Source organism: Bidens hawaiensis, unplaced genomic scaffold, assembly GCF_021521415.1.
Source record: "Bidens hawaiensis isolate Kalapana, Puna unplaced genomic scaffold, B.hawaiensis_p1.1 tig00022662_1, whole genome shotgun sequence".
NCBI classification, from domain to species: Eukaryota; Viridiplantae; Streptophyta; class Magnoliopsida; order Asterales; family Asteraceae; genus Bidens; species Bidens hawaiensis.
Window position 1 is genome coordinate 272,441 of NW_027493530.1, and position 27,052 is coordinate 299,492.

The window sequence follows — 27,052 nt, forward strand, 5'->3', positions numbered from 1 at the left end:
CCCCTTGGAACCATGTGACTTAGGGGCTTCGCCCCTAAGTACCAATAGGATTATAAATTATAATAAGATTACATAAGTGTGCACCTCGCACCCGAGTTATTTAGATTCGTATTACAATTAACTTGATCATCAAGTTAATCCTTAATTACACTAAAATCACTAACACTATACACGAGCAACCCGGTATGTATAAATAATGACATTCACGTAACTGATCCTTGAACGCGCATAACAGGTGGCGACAAGCAAGAAGCAAAGATAAAATGTACAATAATTAAAAACGGAACTGTTCCAACTTCCAACCCGAAAACGTTTTAACTCGAAGCCCGTTTTGACATGACTCTTTCGATCCAAACTCATCCTGACATGAACTAAATTAACCCTTTTTGCTTTAACCTGTTCCAATCCTAGCCCGTTCCAACACCATTAGTCGAACATGGCCGACTCGTTGTCGCTAATAACTGGTAATCATGTAACATGTTAGTTTTTTAAAAAATTAATAAAGTATAGCAATATCATACTCAAATTAAAGATAAGAAAATGCTCGTTTTTATGGTGTAATTTTTTTAGAAAAAATATTAACATGTGAAAAAGTTACAGCCGTTAAATGTCGTGGGATAGTTGCTTAATAATTAGGGGGGAAATATGTAATTATTTAATATATTAACAAGATTGATTAAAGTTGAAGGACCATTATTGTATATTATTTTTAAATAAGCAAAGACTATTTTAATCATATATTTTTAAAATTCTATGCATTATTACTTGTACAATATGCAATAAAAGAGATACTTTTTAAAATTTAAGAGTTCTCTCACTTCTATATTATATACTCCCTCCGTCCCATTTTAAATGTCCATTTTTTAATTTTTGGTTATCTCAATTTAAATGTCATTTCTATACATATAAATTCAATTTTCAATTGTGCCTTTACTATTAAATGTCATTTTTTAGCCAATGAAGAAAAATGGTTTTTAGCCATAATAACTTAAAGGACATTATTGTCATTTTACAGCTCATAAAATAAAATGGTTAAACATTTCTTAATTTGTGTGTTTTGGGTCTCATGACATTTAAAATGGGACGAAGGGAGTAATAGTATAGATATATATTTTCAACTTATTTAATTTTCATTGAATTCATATCACTTTGATAACTTACGTTTGTTAAATATTAAGAAATAAAGTTATCATGATCATAATTTCTTTTTCGTTTCCTTTCATTTGCTATAGTCAGAACTAATACGACCGAATTTCCGTCAGATCCTTCAATTATATTTTTCTTTTATAACTTACAGGATGAGTATCATTACAGAACTGTAAAATTATTTAAGAACTTGAAGGAACCCTTGAAAACTAACGTTTTTTATAAAAAAATTTGTATGTTAATGTTCTTTGAGATTAGTTTTATCATTTTTTATATCTATATCTACAATTACAATTTTAAAAATTAGTTTTTATACATATCTATGTTTTGTTTGACACATATGTAAATTTGTTAGTACATAAATTTTACATATATGTAAACTTGTGATTAATATATGTAATAAAAAATTTTTATTTAAATTATGATAAAACTACTCTTAAATAATGTTAATATATAAAAAAAATAAAAAATTGTTTGGTTAAAAAGGGTTTTATGAGTTTTTAACCTTTTTAGAGACCCATAACTTACATTCATTAACCTGAAAAAAAAAATACATGTTTTGGCCTTTTCTTCTAGCTTCAATTTCACCCTTAAACTTTAAATAATATACGCCTTTAACTCATTTAACTTTTATTCAATTTGATTTTCCTTTTAACACGCATTCGTTAAATTACACAAAAAATAAAAACAAATACGTTTACTTTTTTTTGTCTCGACAATTCAATATATATTTTGTTGAAAACATAGTTTTATTAAGAATAGAGTATTTATTTGTATTATAAACTATATGAGAATAATCTTTTTGGACATCAAAAATTTATTTATTGTTTTCTTCCCTTTCTTTTGCTTTAGTAAGTTCCAGTGTAGTAACAAACAGAACTTGTACAAACCAAATTTCCGCAACATCAAAAATATAATGAACATGTCTCGATACCATTTTGGCCATATCACTAGTAGTCGAGTATATTATTAGATTCTTTTACTTTCGTTTGCTATGACGATAGAGTTTCTAATTTTATATTATATTAAAATCTTGATAACTATTAAATATATGTTATACCATGATTGTGCTTCACATGGTAATTTTTGTTCCATCCCTGGTTTGATGGTGAATTTATTATATATATATATTAATTGTGAAGTTCCTACTAACTCACAAAAGAGTAATGTGCTACTCCTACTTTCTTTTATGAATAGCTTACAAGTGATTGCTGCCTACATTTTTTGCCATGTTGAAATGATATTGTTAACACGTGTTTCTTCTCTGAATACTTTATTGAGGTACATCATGTGTGCATCTTCTTCCTCCTTTTAATCGTTGAACCCTGAATCTTCTCCTGAAAATGAGCCTTGAGCCCTTGAATCGATGATCATTTTGTTTACGCTTCCTCCATATTGAGAGCTAGAGAAACACAGGGTAACACTGCATCGACGTTCTGCGTTCTAGCGTAACCCTACTTTACAGGGCCGTCTCCGAAAATCTATATGCCCCGGCCGAGCTGAAATAAAAAGGCCCGTAGACTACAACGAATAACGAAATATTATAAGCAAAAATAATTTTAGGCCTTATGTAAATGGATTTTTTGTTTGGTTTAAACATTGCAAGTTCTAGTCTCACTTGAGACATTTTTAAGGTTTATTTTTATACACAAAGTTTTTTACATAACCTAAATCATAACTAAGTAAACTCATTTAAAAATTTTGAAACTAATACCCTTTACCACTAGACCAACCTACGTATTGTATTATTTGAGTAAAACATTAAATATACATATTTCTTTTTCATATATATATATAATAATAATAATAATTTGTGCCCCAAAAAATTAAGTGTCTCGGCTGGTCGCCCACATTGCCCTATGCTCGAGCCGCCCCTGCTACTTTACAGAAGTATCCAATGGCGAAGAAGCGAATTGTAAAGCACTTGAAGGTAAAGGCCAGCTGACCAACATCCGAAAGTATATTCTATTCGATTAAAATTTTAATTTTGCGTATAATTTAAGGCTGTTGATGTTTCTCTGTATAATAGTTCACCCACGGAATCAAAAAGGAAGAAAAGGGCATACCTAACGGCAATTTCCTATGGTATTACTCATTTTTACTAACTTATTGTCCTTTTTTACATAGATAAAATGGCAAAACTCGTCCTTTATGTTTGCATCAATTTTCAATGGTCGTCCTTTACAAACATGAATGCCGGAAAACATCCTTTATGTTAAAAAAAACTCTATCGCGTTATGTCCTTTGGCTCTAACCCGGTTAATTTTTATCGTTAAGTCTAGTCATGTGCAAGCCACAGGAGGGTATATTTGTAATTTTGCATATTTATTTGATAACTAAAAATAGAAAAAATGATAACTAAGACCATTCATCTTGCAGGTGGCGATGGTTATATGTTGTAAAGAAGGAGGGAGTAGAGAGAGAAGAAGTATATCTATTTCTTTATTTTTAATTATTAAACAAATATGTAAAATTACAAATATACTCTCATGTGGCTTACACATGACTAGACTTGACGACAAAAATTAATCGGGTTAGAGTCAAAGGACATAACGTGATAGGGTTTTTTAACATAAATGATGTTTTCTGGCATTCATGTTTCTAAAGGACGACTATTGAAAATTGATGCAAACATAAAAGACGAGTTTTGTCATTTTGTCTTTTACTTATTAATTTACTACGGTTTTGCTCATGATGGATGTATATTTGATGTTCAATAGTGAAATGGCTACCCATTGAATAATATTTGTTTTCCTTCTAATCTCTTCTTTTTCCTTAAATTTGTATATACCGTGAAAAATGACATCGTTCATGTGGACAAGCATTTGCCCATGTAAGTGTTCTTCACCCTAATCCTTCGCATTGACAAAGGTATCTTAACGTGCATTATAGATTCTACTTGGACTAACAATTTAAGCATCAGGTTGTACTAAGCTTCTGTAAGTTGATGTTATGATGACATAAACCAGGGCCGTCTTAAAAATTTACATACTCGGCCAAGTCAACATAAATGCCCGTAGGTCTTAACGAAAATTTTTTATTCGCTAATATATATAGTTAAAACTTTTATCGCCTTATTTATTATAAGTAGAAATCATTCTTAGCAAGTAATAATCTAATAAAACATTGCAAATAACTTTATTTTTAACACAAATATAACATATATATGTAACATGTATAAAAAAGTTTGTGCCCCCGAAACTTATGTGCCGCGGCTGATGGTGCGGCTTGCACACCCTCCGAGCCTCCCCTGACATAAACCATTAAATGTTTGCAGGGATCTGTCTTGGAGGTGGTTTGTCGAATGATCTATGGTGTTGCATAATGAATTTGTTTGCTTTCATGATATGGATGGAACTGATCCATCAATAAAAAGAGGATGTTAAGATTGTTTTTTCGGATATGAATCACGCGGTTAACGAAATGTGGTTTCTTTTTAAAGCTAAGCAATTTCAAAGAATCAACAACCTCTGGTGCGTTAAAAATTAACAATGTTTTTTAAATGACTAGATGGGTTTGAAGAAACTTGGAAAGTCAGTCAGTGCAGAAACTTATATTTCATTAAAATTTATGGTACACTTTAGTGTGGACAGGTTTTGTTATTTTGAAAGGACCATATTGTGATATTGATAGATGGATATCTATCACTAGGTTCAAAACACAACATTGTTAACAAATGACAGTCACAAAGATAACATATATACTAATGCTTTGATATTGTCTTCAAGAGACATCAAACCGGAGGTTCAAAATGTAAGATTAAAAAGCATGGCTTCACAATCTTTTGACCATAAACTGTCAAAGGTAAACAGTGAAATGATTATATGTAATTAACAATGTAGACATAGTAGCAACATTTTTTTCTTATGCTGCTTATTTTACTAAGAACTTTTAAAGTGGCTAATTTATCATCCTTACATTTTGTAAGCGAACTACTACTATTTTCAGCCAGAAAATCTGGTCTTATTTGTGGATATTTGAAATAGTATTATATAAGTGTCGAAACTAATCTTTAGTCATTTATAAAATGATAGACGTGAAACCATTGATATCAAATTATCACCCGCAACGAAGCGCGGGGGAAAAATCCTAGTTAGGATTATCTAGTAAACCCCTTGTTGTGTGATGTATTGGTATTACCTAGTCAAGATTAGGGTTTAAGCCTCATAAATGATGAGAGAAAAAAATATTAGCTCTTAAAAAAAACATGGTAATTTATTTTTTTAGCGTGATTCGCCACTTTATAATAAAAAAAAACTAGCTCTTAAATGTTTTGATTGAAATAGGGAAAACCGTAAACGAGAATACTCTTTAGAAATACCCGGTCTGATAGCACTTTGTAATTATACACACACCGAGTCACATTTTCTTTGTTTCATTTCAATCTCATTTACGTCACGTCATATGTAACCAGAAAACCTTCATCTTCATCACCGTCACATATTAAACGGAGAACCCAGCGGTAAATATCTCATCGGCCGGCGATCTTTTCATCACCAGACGGTAATTAATTACTATCCTTTCATTAATCAATCACTTTTAATTTATTATTCTTCTTATTACATCTTTATTCTTCTATTTCTATACTCGTTCATTGTAATCGTTTTAATTCTGTTTCACTGAGGTTTTTAAGTTACCAAAACCCTAATTCAACCGATGCTGTGCCAGCTCAGCATTTTGTAATCTTATTCGGTGGAAATGACGTCATTTTACGGTTGGTTATGTTTTCTAGGGTTTTGAAAATTGGTGGGAATTAGGGTTTGCGATTGCGAGACGAAACCCTAAGTGTTGGAGATAGGGCGTTTGTTGAAGGATAATGTGTATACTGTGTGTGATTCAGAAGTGGTCTAGAAAGGTTGCTACCATGCTGCCATGGTTAGTAATTCCTCTGATCGGCCTCTGGTTGTTGTCGCAATTCCTGCCGCCAGCGTTTCGGTTTGAGATTACGTCTCCGCGTCTTGCGTGTGTTCTAGTGCTGTTGGCTACTCTTTTCTGGTATGAGATTTTGATGCCTCAACTGTCCTCTTGGCGCGCCCGGAGGAATGCGAGACTTAAAGAGAAGAAGAGGCTTGAGGTTATTGAAATGAAGAAGCTTAGGAAGACGGCAACGAGGCGGTGTAGGAACTGTAAGACGCCTTATCGGGATCAGAATCCGGCGGGCGGAAAGTTTATGTGTTGTTATTGTGGGCATTCGTCGAAACGGCCGCTTTTTGATCCGTCGGTGTCTTCTGGGTTAGAGCAGTCGGGGATTTTGAAAGATTTGGTTGGGAAGGTTTGGTCAGGTAATAGTTGGATATGTGGTCAAGATTGGCTTGAGAATGGTGGGTATTGGGTAAACGGGTCTGTTTCTGGGAAGTCTAGTTACTTGAAGAAGAACAATGGTGGGTTCTTTAATAGTGGAAGTGATAACTTCTTTTCGTTGGTTATTGTTTCTGTTTGCAAGTGTTTAGCTGCAATTTTCATGGCCGTTATGTGGCCTTTTAGAAAGCTTTTTAGAATTAGCCTTTCTGAAGATGAAGATTCTAGCGATAATGATGTTAATGGTTTAGCCAAAAAGGGCGAGAATGGAGCAAATTGTAACGAAACACGAAGCGAGAAAGCCCGAAGAAAAGCAGAAGAAAAACGACAAGCTAGATTAGAAAGAGAGCAGTTAGAGGAAGAGGAAAGGAAACAAAGAGAAGAGGTCGTGCGTTTGGTGGAAGAACGTAGAAAACTTAGAGATGAGATCGATAAGAAAATTAAAGCTTCGACTCGTGACAAAAACGATAAGACCGAAGTTGATAGAAAACGACAAGAGAGAAAGAAAGAGAAAGATAGAGGATCAAGTAAAAGCAACTCTGATGCAGATGAACTTGAAAAACGAGCAACTAAAGAAATCGAAAGGAAGTTAAAAGGTGATGCTGATTCTCGTGTCCATCATAAATCTAGTGCTGTCGTCAGTAATAATTATAATAAGGGAGGTGTTGGTGCGCGATACTTGGATCGTATGAGGGGTAGTTTTTTCCCATCTTCTAGAACGATCACAGGTGGCTTTTTTGGGAAAGGTGAAAATGCAAAAGCTAATGTTACCAACACAAGAGAACTTAAATCTAGTCCTTATTTGGATCATTGCAATTCCAATAAGAGAGATTTTGTTCAACCCGAACGTGCACATGTGAAATCAAACACACATGCAGATGATCAAACCCAGAAACGTACTGTAAGTATTTTTGTTTTTCTTTGTTTTCTTGAAACTAATGATTCCAACTTTTTCACAGCTTGTGTTCTTAGATACATAATAAGTCACTCAGCAAACCTTTAATAATAATTATCGAGTAAATTACACTTTTTTCGTCCTTTATGTTTACCAATTACAAAGAACGTTCTTTATATGAAAAGTTGTCACACTTTTTGTCCTTCCCACTAAATGATGTTATGCTATGCAGTCGATATCGCCGATATATCGGTCCCTTGTTAAAATATCGGTCCAGATATTATTGATAATATGGGACCGATATTTGACAGATATCTCACCGATTTTCCAGATAGCAGTTTTTTAAGTCTTAATTGTCAGTTTTTAGTGTTTATGGTTGTGTTTAAAGTCTTAATCAATCCCTACTTGTTACAATTGTTAGTGTTTTGTAAGTTGAAAAGGTTAATTTGTTAATGGTAGGAGAGTATCCTGAATTGTTAGTGTTAAATTGCTATATGCATAAATTCTGCATGATATTTAAATTACCGATATCCCACCGATATTTCACCACAATAACCAACATCTCAAATATTGGTTATTGACCGATATTCAATAGTTTTCCGCATTAACAGCATTGATGTTATGTTTTTTCTGCCACTTTCTCAAAATTGACTATTGTACAAAGAACATTTATTTATAGTTTCTTTTCTTTGTTTGAAGCATAATTATAGAAAAATGAGAAAAAGAAATAATTCAATCAAACAAACAAAAATAAATAAATTATAAAAAAATTTATATTTATAAAGTGAGTAAGTTGATTAATTGATAAAAGAATCTAAAATAATCTACCTATCTACCTATACTAATAAAAGAAAATAATTCTGGACATATGGCATTCTGAGGTTAATTCTCCCTATTAAATTCCCGCCAAAATCACTTCTTTTCTATTGACGGAAAAGAAAAAAAAATCTTGGTTCTAAATGTAGTATTGATTATAAATTCAACATACCGTATTAATTGGTCAATCTCCATTAATTGAATTATTAATGCCATAAATTATATTTTAAACATACTTAATATAAAAAAAATATTAATATAATAATTACATGTCATAAATATATTTTCTTTAAAATTAAAATGTATATATAAAAGAGTTTATGTTTAAAGAGTACATTAATATTCAATTTTTGAGATATCTTTATATTGAAGAAAACTAAAATAATTTCTTTTATTTTTTTACAAACATCCGGTCTTAAAAATCATAGACAAATTTTTCATTTTTTATATTTATTATAAGACTATTGTGATAGTTGAACAACAGTGTGTTTATAAGGACAACATGAAAGTTGTTCAAAAAGGAAAATCTGGTGTCCTTTTTGTTTATGGCCGGGTATGGAATGTAAAACATATTTGTGAAAGACTTTAGCTACATCTTTCATATCGAAAAACCTCATTGTTTGAAATGTTGCTTCCAGTAATATTGCTTCATTATTGTATACCGATTGTACAACAAGTCATTCTCGATTTAAAATTCAAATATATTTGATGATATAAAACAACTATATTTGTAATACATTTCTTTTACATAATATAAAGAGACTTAATATATTTTTTTATTTGTATTAAATTATTCATTATAATTTATACATTAATTTATTCTGTGTAATACACGGGTTTCTAAAGCTAGTTATAAATAAAAGAAAAAAATTCAAGGAAAGAAAAGAAAAAAAAAAGAATTGTAAAAATTAACATTTGGTCCTTTAGTTGTAAGGTCAAAAGGGTCATTTTTAAAGGACAGGATGTGACAATTTACAATAAAGGACGTTCTTTGAGATTATGTTAGTTAAACATAACCTGCAACTTGGGGTAAATCTAAAGGAAAAAAATATTTAAGTTACTCATAATTTACTTTTGTTAACAGGTCAAAATGAGTTTTTGAGATTAAAACATAATTCATGCATGACACATGATGTATTGTACAGGTGGTTTTCGAGTCACAACCGTGCCCAGCACCCAAAAGATCATGGCACCAGTTATTCACCCGTTCATCACCAACCACAAATGACATAAGCAGACCAAATCCAAACGACAACTCACAAACTGACTCTCAGAATTCAATACCATCTTCTGGTTACCCTGTATCTCAAGGATTCGATAATCCTGTTTCATACGGGGTACCTTTTCCTCCACTATTTATGGATTCTACTATTAATATAAATACAGATCTTCAGTTTACAACTGAACAACGTGTACACAGAGAGCCCGAGATATACGAAGACCCGTGTTTTGTTGTGGACCCCGTATCTTTAATCGGGCCAGTGTCAGACTCACTCGACAATTTCCCGATAGATCTTGGTTTTTTAACAGATGTTGGGAGTTTTGATGAAAAGCATGCTTCTGCAAGGACTCGTGAAAATAAGAATTTGACCGTTGTAGATCATGGCGGTGTTAATGATAAGGGATGGCAAATGTGGGAGAGTTCTTTTTCTCCGGATTCTCTTGGGATAGTTAGTGGGAATGCAAATTGGTCTTCACCTCAAAAGACTACTGCTAGTAAAGATCCATGGGCTTTGAGAACTTCACATGGGTCTATTTCAAGCAATAATAATAATAATAATAATAATAATAATAATAATAATAATAATAATAGTAGTAGTAGTAGTAGTAGTAGTAGTAGTAGTAGTAGTAGTAGTAACTTGTCCCTGAATCTACAGGAGAATGAGTTGCTTTATGAAATTTTGAATGGATCTGCGTTTAATCATCCTTTTCAGCCGTCAAATGGCATTGTTTGGGCCAAGTAAGTGTCGTTAATGAATAATGACAGTTTTTGCTACCAATGTTATGAAATTTGTTATTGAATTATGTTTTTGTTTGCTAAACTGACAGAAATGAAAAGGGTGGTGGTGGTGGTGGTGTTGAAGGGATAGGAAGCACATCAGGGTTAATAGGTCCTCCACTCCAGATGTACAGTCCCTTTGGTAATATGAATGAAAAAGAAAAAGAAGGGTAATATATAGAAATGAAAGAATATTATAGACTTTAATATAACTTCTCTTCTGAAGTGGAATGAATGCAGTGGAAAGTTTAGAATATATTTACTTCATATCTCAATTCTCTTACTTTGGATTAATGTTTCTCTCTCATATGCTTGTTAGAAGATTTTTAGTAGGGTTCGGGTTCCGGTTCAGGTTCGGTTTGGCTGGTTTGTGGGTTAGCATAACAATTTTTTTAAAATATTAAAAGATGGTTCATACATATCATACATGGATGGTTCCAAGTAGAAGTGCACAAAATAACCGGTTCCGGAACCGAACCGGTGGAACCGACCCGGAACCGGTTCTAACCCATACCCGGGACCGGTTCCTGACCGGGTATAGGATTTCTCCTCGGAGCCGGTTCCGGAACCGGAACCGACCCGGAACCGGTGGAAAAAATCCGGAGGAACCGGTCAAAAACCCGAAAAAAACCCGGAGGAACCGGTCAAAACCCGGTCAAATACCCGACTATACCCGGAACCGGTTCCGGAACCGAACCTGGTTTGACTTTTGTTGACCATACCCGGAACCGGTTCCTACCCGGTTCCGGGTTTTTTAAATACCCGATTTGTGCACGTCTAGTTCCAAGTATAGAATTTTGATTGAACGGTTAAACCTGGTTTTTTAAACCCTGTACTGTGAAATCTATAAATCTCAAGCCATCTGAACCAGATGGTTTAGCTTTGGGTTGATGGTTCATTTATGAGCAATCATGTTTGTGGTACTGAGTTACAGGTGTATGAACCGGATCAGTTTTGGAAGCGCTTCAGTTTTAGCCAAGGAAAGCCAAAATCGGTTTTGTCCCAAACCTCTTTTATCTGACCAGTGTTAAAATTAATAAAAAAAAATTTCCCCAAAATTTCAAATAGTGAACTGCAATAAAGTTTTAAAAACATAAAACAAAGCATTTTTAATGAAAATACGCATCGGTCTAATTTGTGAACCAACTACTAAGAAAAATAGGTTGAAGCTCATTGGTATCATTGTGTATGTTAACTTTGAGGTTTACAAAAAAATAGGTTGAAGCATTTTTGTCTCCTAACACAAAAAAAAAAAAAAAGTGGTGTTAATTTGAAATTCGAAAAAAAAAAAATAAAAAAAATAAGAAAGGAAGAAAAATGCGTTGAAGGGTTTAACTACTATCAACCATAGTTATCGCACGTTTTTCTTTTTTTGGCTCATGCTTGTGCATTTTTTTTTGGAACGACCAACTAAGTAACGTCGAGTACTCCGTACGTGGCCTCCATTGACTAAAGGTAGCCCGAGCCGGCCACAAGTCCGGACGGACGGAGCCCCTAGCGGTCCACCTATTGAGGGATTCCTCGGATAAAACGGCAAGTCAGGGTCATCTCTCATATCTCCCATATATGATTAATATTTTAGTAATTGTTTTTTGAACCACCAACAAATTCCGAATATATTTCACCAACCGAAGATACTAGTAGGATATATTAGAATCAACAAACCACTAGTCTGTACAAAACATATAAAGCCAAACAAATAAAAGCCCAATACAAATACACCACCCAATTACAACATATAGTGAAGTAAAGATAAACGCACACAACATCTTCCACGTCAAGCTCGTCCATTTTGCTCTGTTCTTTACACACAAGAAACTCAATGTTTTTATATCGCCAATCACGTTACTTATGCAAGCCGGTTTCCCTTTGAAGACCACTTCATTCCTAGCTCTCCATAAACAAATCTAGCGAATCACGAGTTTAGAAAGCAAAAACAGATGGTACCTTAAACCAATTCGCCACAACACTCCAAATAGATTGAGCAAATTGACAAGAAACGAATAAATGTTCAACCGACTAGACATTTCTTCACAAATCACCGACACATTGCGCTTAGCCAAAGAAAAAAGTACCGGTATTCTTTACATTTCCGCTCTGACCTTTTTAGGAACAAAATTGTTCCATTCAAAAATGTAATTTCCACCTTCTTCCCAATTGCCCGCGAACTTTGCTTTTTAAACTCTTTACTGAGAACACCACTTTATTATCCAAATCCCAAATGAGCTTATCCCCGCACCCCACCACCCAAACATACCCGTTGACATAGTGTCAACATGTTCCTAAGTTCAGCAATCTCTTCCGGCCCACAAGGTGCCCTTAACCAGCCTCATTGACCGCATATTTCACTAAGGTACATTAAAAGATGGTCGGAAACTTTACACCCTTTATTCTTCTCAAGTTAGAACAATAATGGGAACCGAGCATAAAACGCAGAATCCCCAAGCCACCGCTCAAGCAAAAAAAAAAAGTATTATTTCCATTCCTTACCTCACGCCTCAACACAATACAAAGATCTACGCCAATTCTACTACTTTGCCCGATATCTTAGTTATATGAAACACAAGGACCTTCTAAGGAAATTTTCGCCGAAACAGCCGACCAGGATCCATCCGAGTGGTGTAAAGACCACACAACGTTTCTCTACAACCCGTCTTTCTTGTTCTTAAATCTCCACCACCATTTTACTAGCATGGCGAGATTTGTTTCCGTAACAAGCCTATTCCCAGCCCACCCTTATTCATCGGAGCCACTACTTTTAGCCAACAAACCCAGTTTATTTTCACTTCCTCCTCTGAGCCACAAAAAAAAGACCCTTTGAATTCTGTCAGCGCCTGTGTGAAGAAAAATAGTAAGCGAGCAAGGAATTAAGAACCGATTTCCGTCAAAAGAGAACTTTATTTGCCTTCCACAACGCCAGCCTTTTTCCACCACGGGGTCCTACGAACCCATTAAGTTCATATCTAACAAATTCCAATTCAAAGAATCGTATGCCTTGTCGATATCAACTTTGAATATTAATTCCACAATTTCATTCAAGATTAATGGCTCGTCAAGGATACTTTGTTCGCAATAGAAGCGGATTGTTCTATCGACACAATTTTCCTGACCATCCTCTTCAGCCGATTCATTAGCACCTTTGAAATATGCATCCAATAAGACTAATTGGTTTAAAATTTTCCAAACTTGCGGGGTCTTTTACTTGAGGAATCAAGGCAATGAAGGAAGACTCCCAGTCGAGTGAAACTCTTTAAAAATATTCATAAACTCGAAACATCGTTTGAAAAACTTGAAGTTATTACCGGGCGATCGATCTCCATCACAATCCCAAACCGCACTCTTTATTTCAAGCACCGTAAACGGAACCATCAATCCCCTTACTAATATTTTAGTAATACTTGTTAATGCTTAGTTTACTAATATCCATGTAATTAGCTGGTAATTAAGAGAAGGAAGATTAAAAAAGTTTGTTACTGTTCTCATAAAGGTTAAGAGAAATGTGGTATGTTTGAGAATGTGTTGGGTCAATGACTATGAAATAGAATGATTATGTGTAACACCCGACTGTGACATACCGATTACTCAAAACACATGTGACACTATTAAATGATAATATTATCATTAATTAATTTAAACATTAAGTACACAAGTTTGTAACAATAAATACAAGGAAAATACAAGAACAATTAACAACTTGTATTAATATAACCTAAGTTCTAGTGTCTTCGTCCCGGCAGCATACCCTACATAAGGTACCTGTAGCACACATATAAAATAAAGCTCAACTATATGAATAGTTGGTGAGCTTCTATAGTTTGATATAAGTACATAAAAAATCATACAATTCCACGAAAAAGTGTAAATGAGCAAGTAAGGTCCTTTCCAACTGGGATTGTGCACCAGTGTACTCAGATAAGCGCAAGTAAGGTCCTTTCCAGTTGGGATTGTGCACCAACGTACTCGGATAATGAGGCCATTTTCCACTCATAACAACAAATGTCTTGAGCGCAAAGGGGGGGGGGGGGCGTATGATCATAATATATTGAAGTAATCTTTGAGCAAGTAAGCAAATAAACACACACGTTCATGTAAGGAGTTGTAGTTTGTAAATAATGAATAAACGAAATTGTAATTTGGATAGGATATATATGCTACCCCCAAAAGTAGTAAAAGAGTAAAAAGTGGGGTGTGAGAAACTCACCTTTGAGATTGGATGACAACTTGAAAATAATACGGTAAGCGAGTTATAGGAAACCGAACGATCGAATCTCATGAGCTAAAATGATAAGAACACCAGAATTACTAACTAATTTAATGGAATAAAATGTCGGTTTTAAAGTTCATACGTTTATATATATATATATATATATATTTATATATATATATATTTACACATTTTAGAGTATATTAATATTTAAGTCTGATGGATTTTAACGATTTATTATTATAATATTACTTACAAGATTAATATTATATAATGTTTACGAGATTTGTCGGTTTAGAATTTATAAAGTTACAAAGTTATTATCTATATTTATTTATATAATTATTTTACGAGTTTTAACGAGCGGTTCGGGTTTGTAAAAGTTTGATTCTCGAACGAAAACGCTAACGAAATCTAAAATAACTTTTATTTAACTATAAAAATGATTTTATTTATTTTATAATGTTTCTAAATATATATATATATATGATGTTTTATAACAAATAAAATGGTTCTTAAAAATATATGAAATGGATATGCAGTGACCCGGGTTCTCCATGACCACATCAAACATACACAACCACTAGACTAGGCTGTTTTGTAGTTAAAAGATGGAAACAATAATTTATAAACTCATTCACCACTTCATCTTATTCACTATAAACCTTAGGATTTCAATCTTCTTAAATCGTCCCATGTTTGATCAATTAAGTTTAGGGGTTATTTTAGACGGCCATAAACAATGAAAAACCATATATTAATTACCTCGTATGGTGTAAGGCCCTGATCCTGGTGCCCTACTTTGGCGTTGGATTTACTCATAAATACAGTTCTAAATATCAGAGTTAATTAAAACTTTCGTGGAATATTATAAAAGTCAACCATTCATTACAAATATCCATAACTTGTCTTTTAAAACATAACATAAATTATATCAATCAAAACATCATGAAAAATCTTCAGATGCCAGCCTCTTCAATCCTGCCATGTGTCCTACTCAAACCAGCTGTCTCAGTCTGTTAACCTGCGTGCATACTAAAAGTTAGCTACGCTGAGTGAGTTCTAGTTAATCAGGTAACATACATTACTTTCACATACTTACGTAAATACGTATCCGAAGATACTATTAGTGCACGGAAATTTGACACTGTGGATACGTTATCCTGGCATATGTTATTGGATCAGTTATCCTTAGTCAGATCCCGTCAGGATCAAGGATCCTCAGTACTTATTATTTACTAACGGTTGTTTCCTGCGTATAACATTATATTTGACAGATGTAACGGCTAAGAGACCTGATCTACCCCTATTTCGCAGCCTGAGTGATGGAGCACCTGGTCCAAGTGGCTGTTACATTTATATTTAGATAATGGTGGATTTTTAGGAAAATTAGTTATTATCTTTATTATTTATAACTCCATTGAGTTATGATCAGTTAAGGCACACATAATACACCAGCTACATTCGCAGAGGTGGCCAGTAACACACACACACACACACACACACAGAAATCATTGTAACCACTGATCATAATCTCCAACCTTGTATTCTCATATTCTTGATTAATAAATTGGTGATAGACGATTTGTCATCACCCGAGGTTTTTATGCCGGCGATCCTATAAAGATCAAGGGCTTTTCCTCTTATAAATCTCTGTGTTCATCGATATATTACATATACATTCATAAACACCAAGTCCCACAATTACGAATTTGGTTACATTATCCTTAGTTTTTTGGCCAAAACAATTTGGCCTCTACCGTGGGTCAATTGGTGCTATAATCCATAATATTTCCTATCAAAATTCAACCTTTTCTATCAATACCAACATCAATGGACTCTTAACAATATTCTGCTTCATCAACCATGCCCTCATCCGTTTCTCACTCATCAAGGACCTTACCATTGATGCCTCCTCCGCTAGCAGTAGCTCCAAGGACCACCGCGGCTGGAAACAAGACAAAAATCCCAGTCTTCCAGAGCTCAAAAATCACTGCTGCCTCTTCGGTGGTTAACTCTAACAATGATGTTTCCACTATGTTTTCACAGGTTAAAGCTTACATGGAGCAGCAGAGAAAGACTAACCAGAGGATCATTCGGGAGATAGAAGATCTCAAAAGGACCAAGAGGCGAGCCGAGGATCAGACTCCTCTAATGCCTAGGATGCTGGATTTTACCACTCCAGGATCCTTGGCTCAACATGCGCAAGGATCATCTATCCTTCAACCAGGATCCATGAGTCAGCAACTCAGGGATCCTTAGTTTTTCAACAAGGATCATCTATCCTTAATCCAGGATTCATGGGTCTGCAAGCTCAAGGATCCTCTCCCTAGCAAGTGTAACAACTCGGGTTTTCTTCGTTTAAATTAAAATACCGATACCCGACCCATTATTGTTTCGGGAAATTTTTATTTCAACAATACGTGTCTTGTCGTTCACGAGTTAATAATATTTTATTATTATTATTATTATTATTATTATTATTATTATTATTATTATTATTATTATTATTATTACTATTATTATTATATATTACATTTAATTAACTACCTAAAAGAACTTTCGATTATATTCAATTTCCATCCAAACCTTATTTTTAACCCTTTTGGTATCCAACCATATACTGTAGGGGCTAAAATGCAAAATCCATATCTATAACCCATATAATTGGTTTAAAACAGGAACCCAAGATCCAGAACCCGTTTTGAACCTGTAACCATAACCCACATCATTTTCTTGAAGCTAAATCCTCGCTATAACATTGGAATTGATTATCTAAGATCATCTGCTTATGTATTACATAGTAAACCGACATTATTGAGTTTGAAACCAAGATCATTATGACGCGGATTAACAAAAATAATCATACCGTCTTTGATTGCAATGTCAACATACCATTTTCAGTTGATAATAATTCAATTAAACTTATATACACGCTCATTACATCATCGCGATCCAATCCCTAACTTGAATTGGATTATAACTCGCTGCTGATATCAAAACCCGATGATGTTTTGGCCGCCGTCCCTCCCTTGCCGTTCTCCATCTACTCTTCATCAAATCTGGTAATTAAACCTCGAATTTTGTCGTTTGTAACCCTTAATCAGTAACCCTATGCTTAATCGAATAATTAACAACGGATTCAACGAGTTCTCGAGTTAGGGTTCTTATGATTTGGGGGATATTTGGGGCTGTTATATTTAATCTATTTTTCTCACTTCTTAAACAACAGATCTCTTGGCTCAACTGGTTTGTTGGGTGTTTGTTAATTGTATGTGAGCCGGCCAGGCGTGGATTCAAGTCATGGCCAACGCATTTTTGTTTTTTTAAATGTTTTTTATTAATTAAATCCTTATAATCAATATAAATGCCAGATAAACTTTGTTTTTGCGAATCCGACACGTCTAGATTGACGTAGCTTGTTGTGAACAATTTTTATGAATCGTTAGTGTTTGTGTGTGTATATATATGTATATAAATTGTTTTCTTTTCAATAAAAAGGTATAAAACTAATAAACACGTTAAGTATATATTTATTAATCGTTCATAAACTAACTTTCGTTAGGGACTTAAAATGTATATTCGCCTAAATATAATTATTATAATTATTTAACTTATTTAATGATTTTCTTATATATTATGATTATATATTTAAATATTGAACTGTATTTATTCAAATACTACAAGTGTATCTCATATTTTACTAAGGTATTTTATTTTAATTATTTATCTAATTATATATGTATCCCAATATTGTTATAAGTATATTTTATACTAAATCTATATATTTTAACTTATTTCGCTAGTATATTTTGTTCAAGTACAAACAATGATTTTTTTTATAAAGATAATCTTTTTATAAATATATGATGAACAATAATATTAATCTTTGCAATTATAATCCATAAATCGTTCAATCAATAATGTTCTAATCACAATCACGTCTCAAATCCTGTCGAAATCTCAAATCTATTATACGCATTATCTCATTTGTTAATAACTCATAATGCTAAATTATGTTAAATCATTTATAACTAATTTATATTATCCTATTTAACTAGGAATCCTTGTCGGTGTATCCCGAAGGGTTCATCTTTCTCACATCATCATTTTTGTTTCGTTCATCCGATCAGGTGAGTATCTCACTTCCCTTTTTAACTCATTTTTAACCGTTTTGGGGACATATGCGTTCTATTTATTTTATTACTATATATTACTCAACTTGCAGCTGTTGTCACTTGTGTTTAACAATTTATACCTTACTTGTTTATGTGCTTACTTGCTTTATATGCTTCCACATTCGGAGAGCTCCAACATAATCTCAGTCTAGTATGATCATACGACTGTCGTAGTGGCCGGCGTCCGATGCATTGACAATGGTTTCACCGACATCTCATTTTTGGTAACCAATGCCCATTCGCATGGCAGCGGTTTAGCCCTTTCTTTATGGTTTGATTGATTTGTCTATATGCTATGGTTAAATTGTTTGTCTCACTTGACGTCATTTGCTATCTTATTTATTATTATATAAAATCATGAAAATCTGGTGTTTTGATCACCCAACCTTGTGTTGTCAAAACTATTTTATTTTCAACGCATATGCAGGTATCGTATACTGTAGTTGAAGTTAGAAGATTGTTTAAGGACTTGTGCTAGAAGAAATTCAATGAGACAAATAAATTTTATGATTTTGATTTGTTTGATGTTTTGTTTGTTTTGAGATGTTGTAATGAATACTTGTTTTATTTGAAATTATTAAATTGATATCAAAACTTATAATGTTGCACGATAGTAACCTTGTGAGCTGTGACAATCAGTTTACGCCCCGACATTTCCGCCGTAGGTTGGGGTGTGACAGATTGGTATCAAAGCCGAAGGTTTAAGATAGGTCGTTAGTAGTGCCTTAGTAACATGCTTAGGAGCCCCATATGTGCTTATTTGTTTACCTGATGTGTTCTATTTGATTGTTTACAGCTTACGCAATTACTTGCTAGGTTAGGTACTTATTTAACTGCTTAGTTAATTATTTATTTTATTGTCATGCACACACAACTCCGAAGCAATGCTTCACTCTCAAAATTATTTTATTACTCCGAGACTATGTCTCATTCTCAAAATATTTTTATAACTTCGAGGCTATGCCTCAATCTTAAAATATTTATATTAAATTTTATTAGATTGCCTTTTATTGTCGGAAATTTTCTTACGAGTTTCCTAGCTTTGTCTTTACTCATTTTCACTTAAAACTAGGGAGTGTGACAAGATCCTCCGCCATAGTGAAAATTGTCATGTGACCGACACTTTAAGCGTTTGACGTAATCGGCTAAACGGTTAAACCCTTTATTGTATTTTATTGTTTTAAAATGTCTAGTCGGGTGTAAAACCCATGGGACGCCATGGACATGCCAACTGTACATTTGCACAATTTGTTCTATTTGCGATATTTTGTTGGGACATTATCATCTGTAATGATACACGAGATGTTTCAACTATTTGTGCTTGAGTTCGTTTATTCGATATTTAGTTTGGTCGGTCAAATCGCCATGTAACACTCAAGGGCCGACAAACTCAATTGATTCGTTGATTCATTAATTAAGTTGGGCCATTCAAATTGCTATGTAACGCTCATGGGAGGCCAACTAACACATTTGTTTTGGTTTTGGTATGCTAATAAGTTGGGGAAACAAAATGCCATGGAAAGCTCATGGGAAACCCAACACATCGAAGAACATTTGTTATTTGTTTATTTGTTTGTTTATTTGATTTTATACGAAACGATTTATGATTTGATTTAATTATTCTATTATTCAATTACTTAATTATTTACTTACTAAATCATTTTTGAATCAAGATCTATTGATTCAAACTATTTATACACTCAATACACTCAAAACATTTTTTATTCTCATGATCGGATACAAATTCTTCATTCATCAAGACTCGGCTAATATCGAGGCAATTTAAATAATTTTCACCTCCTTGTTAAATTGTTTTTTCTCATAATAACCTTATCACTTTCACAAGTTATCAAGTTATCAATTAACATTTTTTCTTGGGTTACTCATACAAATCTTATCGCTTTATCAAATTATCAAATAATTTAAAGATTTTCATGGTACCTTCTAGTAATCAAATGGTTTCACATTCACAAGCCATCAAACATATTTCAGATAATCTATCATATCACAAACTATTAAACATTTCAATTTTCTATGTTTTGATAAAACTTATCACATTGTTCAATTAATTTTAATTCTAACTTATCCTTAAGTTATAAACATCAGCATAACATACTTAAGTTCGTTTTGCACAATAACTCATATGAAATCTACATAACTATCCAATCTTCTCATTAAACCACATCCTTATTACTCATAGAATGTTTTCTCAACATCAAACAATCAATCATTTATTTCCTATAACCGCCTCATGACCACATGTTTAGTCAACAAGATAGCTCCTGCGATCTCTAAAACTCAATTTCCAAAACACAAATACAATCAACTAAATCTTGTCCATTAAACAAATTGCTGGCATGATTCTTTTACCCCTACTCATTCTTATAACATCAACAACCGTAAGTCTAAACATCAACTATATGCTGTTAATTAAATTAACAATCAATCTATACAAAATCTTAGCGGCTCAAACAAGAAACTTTACGTCAAAAATTCACTCGTTATGCTTCGCCTACAACTATCATCATTCAATTCAATGCTCTTATTGTTTTTGCATCCGATGTAATCGCTTCGATCATTCCTTTTAACACTTGCCATACATCGCTTAGTGCCAATGCCATATCGCAACGGTCTTTGCCTTCTACAAGAACAATCCATGCTTTGTCATTTGCTTAACCCTACGCACTCACTATCCATACTTGCTTCAATGGTGGAAATCCTAATCACCTACGCCATGTGTGTTCTCGATTCAATCATGTTCAACAAGCTCAAAATTTTTAAACCTGTACTATTAAACCCTACTTGGCAGCCTCATTAAAATATTTCAACCCAATCAACTTAAGTTATTCAAGTTTATATAGATCTAACTAATCAAGTTAAATAAGATGAATCAAATCAATCATAACTAAGTTTCTCAACGAAGATGTTTTTGTCATTTTTATCTAAATATATTTTATTTTTCTCAATCGTACATTATAACAAATCTTTATTTGCTCTTTGGACTTAAACAATTCTAAAAATTTATAAATCTTAAGTGATTATGTTCATACAATAAAATCTATCTTTTCTCAGACAATTGTTTGTAATATTATACTTCTAAAAGATGCTTTCAAAAATTTTAATATATATTATTAAAAAAAACTCAAAAATTCAATTCATTTTTAGCAATATTTTACACAAAGTCTATCTTCTATTTATAACCAAAACATATTAAGATTTTTATTTTCTCTAAAAAAAAATCGTGTCTTCCAAATGTTTTGTAACACACATAATAGGACGAATTATGTGGACCATCCGACGATCTAAGTAATTACAGGTCGACACGTAATACCAAAGTCCTCGCATGAAAATCATAATTTGAATAATTGTGTGTCATAATATAGATCCCTAAGTAGTGGAGATAACGGTACAAATGTAAAGATGATAAGGAGACGGTGGATACGCCGCTGGTACATCCTATATATAAGTGCCCTTATCGGATATTCATTTGGAGCGTTGTTTCAACTATTCAAAGTTATGTATTATGATTTAAATCATATTTAAAATTTTCTTTTAATTTTTCTTAAAATTTTAATGGTATTGTTATGGTATTCTTTAATTTCGGGACGAAATTCCCTAAAGCAGGGGAGACTGTAACAACTCGGGTTTTCTTCGTTTTAATTAGAATACCGATACCCGACCCATTATTGTTTCGGGAAATTTTTATTTCAACAATACGTGTCGTGTCGTTCACGAGTTAATAATATTTTATTATTATTATAATTATTATTATTATTATTATTATCTATTACATTTAATTAACTACCTAAAAGAACTTTCGATTATATTCAATTTCCATCCAAACCTTATTTTTAACCCTTTTGGTATCCAACCATATACTGTAGGGGCTAAAAATGCAAAATCCATATCTATAACCCATATAATTGGTTTAAAACAGGAACCCAAGATCCAGAACCCGTTTTGAACCCGTAACCATAACCCACATCGTTTTCTTGAAGCAGAATCCTCGCTATAACTTCGGAATTGATTATCTAAGATCATCTGTGTCACACCCTCAAAATCCACTAAAGGAGTTTTACCGTCAGAGGGTGTGAACTAACAGGATCAGATTCATTAGTTATAATCAAACCATAAAACAAAGTTTTCAAACCACGAAAACGTTTACGAGTAATTAAATGCGGAAGCGTAAAAACCATAAAACAAATGTTGCGTCACGCAGGACGTCTTAAAACCCAAAGATAACAGTTTAAAAATGAGTTTGCATAAACAAAAGCGTTTCAAGCAATGCATGATCCTATACCGTGCGCCCGCCTCGACTACCTGAGAATAACATACTAAAAGTGTCAACACAGGGTTGGTGAGTTCACAAGTTTAAATAGATAAAGCGTTTGCGTTTGCGTTTTGCGTTTAGTGTTTTACGTTTAGCGTTTTGCGTTACCAGATAGTGTTAAATCAATTATATATCTATAGGTAGCTAGCCTATAAAGCAAGTATTACTAAGTGTTCGACACCGAAGCTGACTGTTTATCAAGTGCCTTGCCACCAGGTCATCCAGACCATGGTAACGTGTTAGCCAAAATTACACCCACTCGACCTCCAGTCGAGTTTAGCGTTGGGTGGGGTTTGTCAAACCCAGTAGTACTACTCAACAGTGACTCGCTATTTTCCAATACTAAACGGTTCGATGTGTAGGACTTCAATTGTTTCGTTTGCCACTTAGCCTTTACAAGTGATATATAATTTCATAACAAAATCTAAAAGCGTTTTCGGAGTATGTTATCTCCCCCAAGTGAAAAGCGTTTAAAAAGTTTAGAGGGGAAAGTGAAACTCACTGTTTGCGAAGAATTCCCAAAAACAAGTCACCAAGTGATGCGCGTCACAGAAAACTCTCTCTAGCGTTCTAAAACAACAAGGAGATTTTTCTAAGTGTCGGAACTATTATCGAGTCTCTAGACTCGGCACATAACACCTATGCACAAAATACGTTTCATGTTTCGTTTGTGAATCGTGTGTGACTTTAACAAGCACATTTGTGATACGTTACATGTTGTGAATAACTATCTACGTGTCAAGTATTTATAGTGTACATATCTAGCAATTATTCCCCGCAAGGGCAATTTGGTCAAAACATAACAATTAACTGGCAACTAGCACTTTTCATGTATTTTCACAAAATTCAGCAGCTAACTTTACCGAGACAGAATTCTACTTGAAAGATTATTCTATTCAACAGATCATATCATCTCAATTAATTCACAAAAAATCATCACAAAAGCATACATGTGTTAGGTTTCCAGAACATATTTTTTTGTATTTTTATTCCACCTATATTTCTCACAATGATCAAATTACTACAGCAAACTCACAACAGTCAAATTCATGCACAACAGAATGTTATTTGTTATTCCCGTTAAATGAAAAATCTAATTAATGCAAGACCAATTGGGTTAGGTTCTTAACTCACCATGTTAACTTCCAGAAGTGGAACCAACTCATTTGGTCTCGTAGTTCATGAGATATGATATTTATAAAACAACTTAACAGCAGGTCTCACAACTCAGATTTGCACTTCAGTTTTGTAAAATCATAAAGATTAACTTTTACTCGTCCAAAAATTACAAACTTAGACTTTATAAAAACTAGACTCATTATACCACCTTTTCGTGTTAACAACCTCGACCAATTTCCACATTAACATTTAGTTACTGTTGTCTAATCATAACTTACAATCTGTCCAGTACCAGTTTTGACCTTTAATCACATTTAAATCGTTTGACCAACCAAAACACCTCCAAATTAGGCGTGGTTGGACTTTCTGAAAACTAGACTCAGAGTACTACCTTGTAGACTCATAATTAGCTCAGTTTGATTTTATATTCAACAAGTTACACACCGTTCAAGTTTAACAATCACTGCTGTCAAAACTCAGCAAGCATAAACAATCATCTAACGTGCATCCTAAGCATATGACATAACTCAAAACGTGTAATACACATAATTAATCATAGAAATCAGTAGTAACCCTCTAGGGTTTACAAACAATCAATGATTCATCAGTCTTTCACCGTTCAAAATCACATATGACTATCAATATCAATCACTAACACATAATCAATCATCCTCTAGCCATAATCAATCATAAAACACTTAATACATGATATTCAATAGTTAGGGTTTCATATTTATACCTTTGAAATGCAAAAATAACCAACGGAAACGTGAGAGGTGCTTTGAAACGAGTGTAGGATGCTCCGATTATGAAGAACAAGATCAAAACAAGATGATATGTGTGTGTGTTGTGGCTGCCGATCGCAAAGAGAGGGAGAGAGGGGCTGCCGTCGGGTAGAGAGAAAGAGAGAAGAGAGAGTCAGGGTTTATTGTTATTAATAATAATAACATGTTACATCTAGGTCCCTCAACTACTAATTATCACTTTTCTAGCTTAAATTAACTCGTTCGCATCTTGAGTTAGTGTTTTATACGATGTTATCACATAACACATAAGTCTAACACATAATTATCACATAATTATTGTTTTGACGTTTTTCGTTTATTCACCAATGGTTTGCGTCAATTCGTTTGCGTTTCGGTACAATCCCGAAAGACTAAACATGTAGTAATTGTCAAGCGTCATTTAAAACCTTAGTTTAAATGTAATGAGATGTGCGTTATAGATCCAGTGATCCTAAGTTTGAATTGACGGAGTTGAGTTAACGGAGTTAACCTGAAATTGACGAGTGTCACATCATTCCCATGTTAAAGAATTTTCGTCCCCAAAATTTGAGTCAAGTCGTGATGAGTGTCTGAAAAAGTAATAAAAATTTTCAGTTTGTCATATCATCCCCTAGTAGAAAGAAATTTCGTCCCGAAATTTAATTCATACCTCCGGTGATTTCTGACGGTTTGTCGGGTTTCTCGGTTTTCGGTGTTTGGTCAGCCCTTCAAAAAGGTGAGGATACTTTTTCATCATTTGATCCTCGCGTTCCCACGTGAACTCCGGTCCACGTCTCGAGTTCCAACGAATCTTAACGATTGGACTTTTGCTGTGCTTGAGTGTTTTGGTTTCCCAATCCAAAACTTCGACTGGTTCTTCAATGAAGCGTAGTTGTTCATCAACTTGCAATTCCTCCAAAGGGACTGGTTGAGTTTCCTCGGATAGGCATTTCTTCAAATTGGATACGTGGAAAACATTGTGTACACTGCTGAGTTCCGTTGGTAAGTCCAGTCGGTACGCCACCGGACCAATGCGCTCAGTTGTCCGGTAAGGACCAACGTATCGTGGATTGAGTTTGTTTCGCTTCCCAAAGCGAACCACACCTTTCCAAGGTGAGACTTTGAGTAATACTTGGTCGTTCACTTGAAATTCGAGAGGCTTTCGGCTCTTGTCGGCGTAACTCTTTTGGCGATCTCGTGCTGCTGCCATGCGGTTTCTGATTTGAACAATCTTTTCCGAGGTTTCGAGTACCAATTCTGGACCAGTGATTTGACTGTCACCCACCTCTGCCCAGAAGAGAGGTGATCGACACTTCCGTCCGTACAACGCTTCAAACGGCGCTGCTTTAATACTTGCGTGGTAGCTGTTATTATACGAAAACTCTACCAAAGGTAAGTGTGGTTCCCAGCTTTTTCCGAAATCCAACACACATGCACGCAACATGTCCTCTAAGGTCTGAATAGTTCGTTCACTTTGCCCATCCGTCTGAGGATGGTATGCTGTGCTCATATCGAGATGGGTGCCTAGTGCGCTCTGTAGTGACTTCCAAAAGTGCGAAGTGAAACGAGAATCTCGATCAGATATGATTGAGACAGGTACTCCGTGTCTAGACACTACTTCCTTCATGTAGACACGAGTCAGTCTTTCCATTTTGTCCGATTCCTTAATCGCTAAGAAGTGTGCGGACTTAGTCAATCAGTCAACGATCACCCAGATGGTATCGCATCCCGTCGGTGTTTTGGGTAATCCCGTGATGAAATCCATTGAAATGTGTTCCCATTTCCACATTGGAAGTTCCGGTTGCTGTAGCAGGCCAGAGGGTTTTTGATATTCTATTTTGACTCTAGCGCAAGTCAAACATTTGCTCACGTAGGTGGCAATGTCGGCTTTCATTTGGCCACCAGTAAAGTGCCTTTAAATCATGATACATTTTATCCGAGCCAGAGTGGATAGAATATCGGGACTTGTGTGCTTCGTCCATCACTAGAGTTCTCAACTCTCCGTATCGTGGAACCCAAATCCAGTTCTCAAAATATCGGACCCCGTCCGATTTGGTTTCAAGTTGCTTGTTCATGCCCCGCATGAGTTCCGATGGAAGATTATCATCTTTCAAGGCTTCGAGTTGGGCATCGCGAATTTGATCGGGTAAGTTGGCACGAATCGTGAGTTGCAATGCTCGCACTCGCCTGGGTTTATCTGTTTCTTTTCTGCTGAGAGCGTCGGCCACTACATTGGCCTTGCCAGGGTGGTACTTGATGGCACAATCATAATCCTTAAGCAGCTCGACCCAACGACGCTGTCG

At 34.3% G+C, this 27,052-nt stretch overlaps 1 protein-coding gene across 1 annotated transcript; it reads left to right on the forward strand.

Moving 5' to 3' along the window:
• Nucleotides 1-5,546: 5,546 nt before the first annotated feature.
• Nucleotides 5,547-9,966, forward strand: LOC143565937 (uncharacterized; the record flags this gene model as incomplete). The annotated part of the gene is made up of 3 exons (XM_077052769.1): nucleotides 5,547-5,649; nucleotides 5,879-7,345; nucleotides 9,301-9,966. Coding segments are annotated over exons 2-3 (2,049 nt in total), but the record flags the coding sequence as incomplete, so codon positions are not given.
• Between the last annotated feature and the right edge of the window lie 17,086 nt (nucleotides 9,967-27,052).